The 5,727-nt window shown below is 32.5% G+C and overlaps 1 protein-coding gene across 1 annotated transcript; it reads left to right on the plus strand.

The window, feature by feature from the left end:
• The first annotated feature begins 1,652 nt into the window (after positions 1-1,652).
• LOC129607506 (protein obstructor-E-like) lies at positions 1,653-4,688 on the plus strand. Its single transcript, XM_055518534.1, has 4 exons — positions 1,653-1,666; positions 1,767-1,810; positions 3,462-4,075; positions 4,593-4,688. The coding sequence occupies exons 1-4, from the start codon at positions 1,653-1,655 to the stop codon at positions 4,686-4,688; spliced, it is 768 nt and encodes a 255-aa protein (XP_055374509.1).
• The last annotated feature ends 1,039 nt before the right edge of the window (positions 4,689-5,727 follow it).

A 5,727-nucleotide genomic window follows, 5' to 3' on the forward strand; every position in this document is an offset into this window, starting at 1 on the left:
TGAAACTGATGAAAATTGCCCAGAAGAAGACAATTTAAAAAAATTAACATTTTATGGCAGTAAATCAAGTTGTTCACAATATTTTGTTTGTTATCATGGCAGTCCGATATCATTGTATTGTGCTGATAATTTACACTTTAACAAAAAGACCAGTAAATGCGATTTCCCAAGTAATGCTGATTGTAAGGTAATTCTAACAATAACGTAAAAATAGGGTAACCACCTTGTGATTTTTTAAAAGAAAAACTAATTTCTATAAAATTCGCCTAATCCAATCTTCTTAAATTGAAATATTAAGGTTGCTTAGATTTAATTATAATATTATTTTAATTTTATAGATAGAGACATCTGAAGAAGTTGCAACCGAACCTCAGTGCAAAAGTCTAAATATTGAATATTATGAGCATCCAGATAAATGTAATTTATTCTACTTTTGTAATCGGAATCAAATATCATTGCAACGTTGTCCTTACATGCATCATTTTCACAAAGGATCAAAAAGGTGCATTAGAAAACACTTATCAAACTGTGTTGACAAAATTACGGAATAGTGAGATTTAATAAAATTGTAATGAAATGAAAAATTTGAAATTTTTTAATATTTTTTTCCTAAAACTTAATATTTTACATTTAATTAAGAAATAGAATGCAATTATAGTAGTTGTGAGAAACAGTTCCAAATTTGCTAATTTTCTAAAATAAGATACTAATTTTAGCGTCTAAAACTGTGAATGGAAGCATCAATTAAAAAACGGGTCACTTACAATTGCGCCAAAGTTTAAAATTTAAAACAAATTTTTCTAAAGACTCTAATGCAATCGGCTGCATTTCCAACGTGTCCATTTAAGTAGATAGGATTTTTGGACATTTATTATTGCGCCTTAATTAGAAATTAGATTGAATAGATTAAAATTGCTATAAAATATTGAGAGAACAGTGGCCACTCAATTTTTTACTGTTAATAAATTCAAAAATGTTTGCTAACAAAATCGACTGTTATTTTCCAAAGCTGTTTTCGTTAATCCAAGTTTTTTATTTGAATAGTCCACTCGATCTATAACAATTCGTCAATAAAAGTAAAAGACCTCGAATATTGTTTGTCTGCTTTCAAAGTGTAAGAAAAATTATTTTGCAAAGCGTTTTATTACCTTGTACTGAGTACAGTTTACCATTTCTGAACGCAATAAAATCAAGGTGAAATTAAAATTGGCAAAATTTTTTTTTTGCTAAGTTGAAAACAATTTTTCCAAGGACAAAGGGAACATTTTAAAATTTTTGTTAATTTTAATGAACTCAGTTTTTTATTAGAAATAATTTTATCAATTTGTAATTTTCTATTTTTTTCGATAAGAAACAAATGAATGTTAAGAAAACAAAGATAAAAAAATTGAAAATTTGACAAGCACATCCAAAGTGAATTTTCGAGCATATTTTGTGAGATTTTGTTAGAGTACGTTTAACCTTGAATTTTTTTCATCTGAAAAATATTTTTGTCGTAAATGTTTTTTTACAATTTAACTGTAATTTTTGATAAATTAGGTGTTATTTTGAGTGTAATTTAGAACGTAAGTAAAATTTCTCATTAAACATGAGTGACGATGCAAGAAAAATTTTTATGTTACTCACTTAATATTAAGAAAATTAACATGAAAATGGTAGTACCTAGGTAAGTACTTATTTGGCCATTTGTGTGAAGGCAAAATGTTATCAGCATGTACGACATTTTACTTAAATTTATTTACTTAATGTTTTCGTAATTATTCTAGAAAACAATATCAGCACTCACAAGAACTAAATGCTTATATTGTTGGTTTTTTTTTTAGAAAATATTTGTTTTGATTTTACAAGAAAAATAACGCTTCTTGGGGAGGCCATCACAAATTGTTCTAAAATAAAAACAATGTTAATTCAGGTCGGATCGTGCCATTTTTTATTTCTTTATAAAATTTTCTTTCTTCTTCATTTACTGAAAGCAGATATGCTGGCGAAACGGCGGGTCGGTTTTTGTTTTGTTACTCCGGAGCCGTTTGCGTGATTGGACTAAAATTCATAAAGTGCTAAGAGGTGGGGTGGAGGAAAAAAACCTGGAGCCATTTAGAGTCGTCCGTGGCTTCGAGAATGAAAGGTACCGAGGAATCTTATGAGAATTCTCACGGGTTTCCTGATGGGATACTGTAGGCTTAAGAAGCACCTGAGCAAATTGGGCTCAGATTTCAATGCATCTTTTCAATGGGCGTGTATTGGTCCATCGAAAAAGGGACAGCTTAGGTAGACAACATTGGTGGGCATGCCGTTGTGGGATGCCTCCGTAGAACTTTCTCAGATTCATCAAAAATATTGTTCTCGAGAGGTCCAGCTAATTTCTTTTGTATTCTCTATAATATTTCTTTGGCTCTACTCTTGTCTCCGTAGCTCTTTCAGTTCTGATAACAACTACCTGCAATATTTTTTTTATTCCTTAATACATCGATCTAAATCTTCATCTAATGTATCATTATTTATCAGTCCATTTTCTGCTGCTTATTCTTAAAACCAACAGCATCTATAGTTCTATATTTCTTAAATACAAATTTTGATCCGAAAGATTTCCACCTCATTTCGGATATCTTCCTTTCTTTTCCTGCCGCGTCTCACTTGCTGAGTCGCGTATGTGAATCTTTTCCATTGCTTTTATTGTTAAGTAAGAATAAATCAGACATCCATTGTTTAAAAATTGTTCCTTCTTTCAAACATCTTTTCTTCGCACATATTAGTGTGTAGTGAGACTATGTAATCTGGTAAGTACACGCGAAATCTCATTGGTTCCTGGCTCCTCCCTGCTTTTTACTCTATTCTGATGTTCCCTCTCATTTCCACTGCATAAACGTTGAGTCTTTCAAATTAGTTATATTTTAAATGAAGTTGTAAGAAAAAATTATTTTTACATAGTGTGTTTAACTGATAATTTTAAATTCCTTTAAGTTTTTATCTAAAATGATGTTGTCTGAATCGAAGATAACAAATCATTAGAAGCAACAGCTCTTTTCCAGTACATGTAAACTATGTATATACAAAGTTGCTTTAGTAGTTTTATTTGATTTTGATTTTAACTTAATATGAGCTTCCCAAAGGTAGTTTGATAAATTTTTGTTGTAATTTTTTTTATCTAATAAAAATTTGTTTTTTGTTTTATAACAACATTGAAATTTTATTGGTTTTTAATTAATTTTTAGTACAATTTAGCTAATGGAAAAATTAAGACGAATAAATATTTTACTCTAGTAAAAAAAACTTTTTTTTTACAATATTCATAATTAAAAGTGAGTTAATCTGCAATGAATTTCTACTATCTACGTAAGATTGATATCTTAATTTTTCTATATAAAATTTTTTTATTCAAATAAATCGCAAGAACAAATTAAAAAACAGAAAAAAAAAAATTTTTACTAAAAAATATTTTCAAATTTAAATTTTCATTTAAGGTGGCGACATTCTCTTCTTATTTCTGATTTTTACATTATACAATCAAGCTAAATCAAATAATGATGAAAATCTATGTGAAAATCAAAAGGATGGAATATTTGTACAAAATCCAGAAAAATGTGAACTTTTCTATCAATGTCGTAATGGTGAACCATTATTGGCTTCATGTCCAGAAGGAATGTATTTTGATCCAAAATCTGGTATATGTGATATGGCAAATAATGTTTTTTGTAAACATGATTTCATTGATCCAGAAATTAATGATGAAATCATTGAATGTCCCGAAGATGAAAACAAAGAGATATTAACATTTATTGCAAGTACAATTGATTGTAATCGTTATTATATTTGTTATCATGGTAATCCAATTAAACAAGAATGTATTCCAGAATTACATTTTAATAATAAAACGAAACGTTGTGATTTCAAAGAGAATGCAAAATGTACAATAACAAATATTAGATGTGGTCCAGAATTTCATAAGCATACATTACCACATCCAATTAATTGTAGTTTATATTATTATTGTATTTTGGGTTTACCATTAATACAACGTTGCCCATTTTATCATCATTTCGATATATCGAGTAGAAGTTGTAAATGGCAGAATAAGGCAAGTTGTTGGGCAACTGAGCAATTAAAAATGAGAAAATTGGAGAACAAAAAATTAAAGAAATTTAAAATAAAGAAAGTTTGAATTAAAATAAAAAATTTTTTACAATATTTATTATGTTACAAAAAAAAAAAACTTTTCATTTTCCTAAGTAATTTTAAAAAATATGATAAAAATATGAGTGAAAAGTAGATTTCTAATATGATATTTGTAAAATTTGTTCGAAACATTTAAGTCAGTTTAAGAAAATTACAACGTCAGCAATCAACATTTAAGTCAGTTTGAGAAAATTACAAAGAGCACTGCGCACAATAATCCGTTAGATCTCAAACTAATACTTAAAAGTTAAGGTTGTATAAGAAGTGGCAATACCGCTAATATTTATTTCACAGAAAATATTACAAATAGATTTCTAATACCCGTACGGATGTATGTACGAAGGTATTATAAATTTGCCTCATAGTTTATAACGCTAAGAAATAATTAGATATAAGCAGATTGTAGATTTCTTTTGTAGAGCAATTGTTTCTTCTTAGAACAGACAGTTTCTTCTCTTCCGGGACAGCCAGTACCACGAGATTTGCATGGCAGTTTCATCACTGTCCCCGCATAATTTGCACTGGCAGAGCCCGTTTTCCCCAGCCTATGCAGGTGACGCCTTACCGAACCGGGCTCCTGTTCATCTCAAAAAGCTCCGCGGCGAACTTCCTCGAGTATGCTGCAAGAAACATCTTCGCCCGACGGCACCCTTTAGTGTCCCGCCAGCGAAGGCCGCATTCCGCCGTAAGGAGGCTGGCGAGCTTAGCCCTCACGGCGAAAGAAGGCAGATCACAGAAAGGCGGCGGCTGCATAAAGTCAACCCCAAATCCCCTCTGCGCTAGCCCATCGGCAACTTTGTTGCCCACATGTTGCTCTACTGTGGCTAGGCACCCAAATAAGCGTTACTCTGTTTACCGATGCAAATTCCACAAGTGCAGTAAGGCAGCTCCAGACCAACCTAGATGTAACCTACGGTTTTTATATCCCCTTTCCAAGCTGAAATAATGCAATACGAGTCTAGGCTCACATATATTCGTGTGTACGGTCGGACAAAGTATGCACCCGAACTCACACTTGAATTCGTTTTGAACCCGCGCCCGTCGATCGGGAAGCAGATCTCTGTACCTGTAGTCGAAATTGTATCGTGGCAGACAGGAATCCGACTTGGTTATTCTTAGAATCGGGTCGCTCTCAATAAAATCTCTGTGAGTCCTGTGTGCCAATTTTCGCCCCGCCTCGTCCTCGCCAGAGCTTCCCTCATATGGAAGTGCAGTGGTGACAACCCAATCAGTACCTCCAAAGCAGCAGTGGGAGCCGTCCGCATCGCCCCGGTCTCTCAAATGCAAACCCGCCTCTGAAGCTCTGGCACGAAAAATTTCCAACAACGCTCTAGCGATATATTGGAAACCCCTCTGCAAAAACACAGGATATATCCCGTCAACACATGGAAATTTGAAGGGCTTGAAAGAAAACACAGCCCACCTAATCCTACCTATTGTGAAGATCGTACGGGACCTTTGACAGTCATCTCTCCAGGGCCAAGATGCTCTTAATTAAATCACCGCATTCAAAAGATTCCGAAGTACCTCCGAGTCAGGAAAGAGCGTTTAGGC

Source organism: Condylostylus longicornis, unplaced genomic scaffold (genome assembly GCF_029603195.1).
Source record: "Condylostylus longicornis isolate FDR11 unplaced genomic scaffold, ASM2960319v2 ptg000027l, whole genome shotgun sequence".
In the NCBI taxonomy this organism is placed as follows: domain Eukaryota; kingdom Metazoa; phylum Arthropoda; class Insecta; order Diptera; family Dolichopodidae; genus Condylostylus; species Condylostylus longicornis.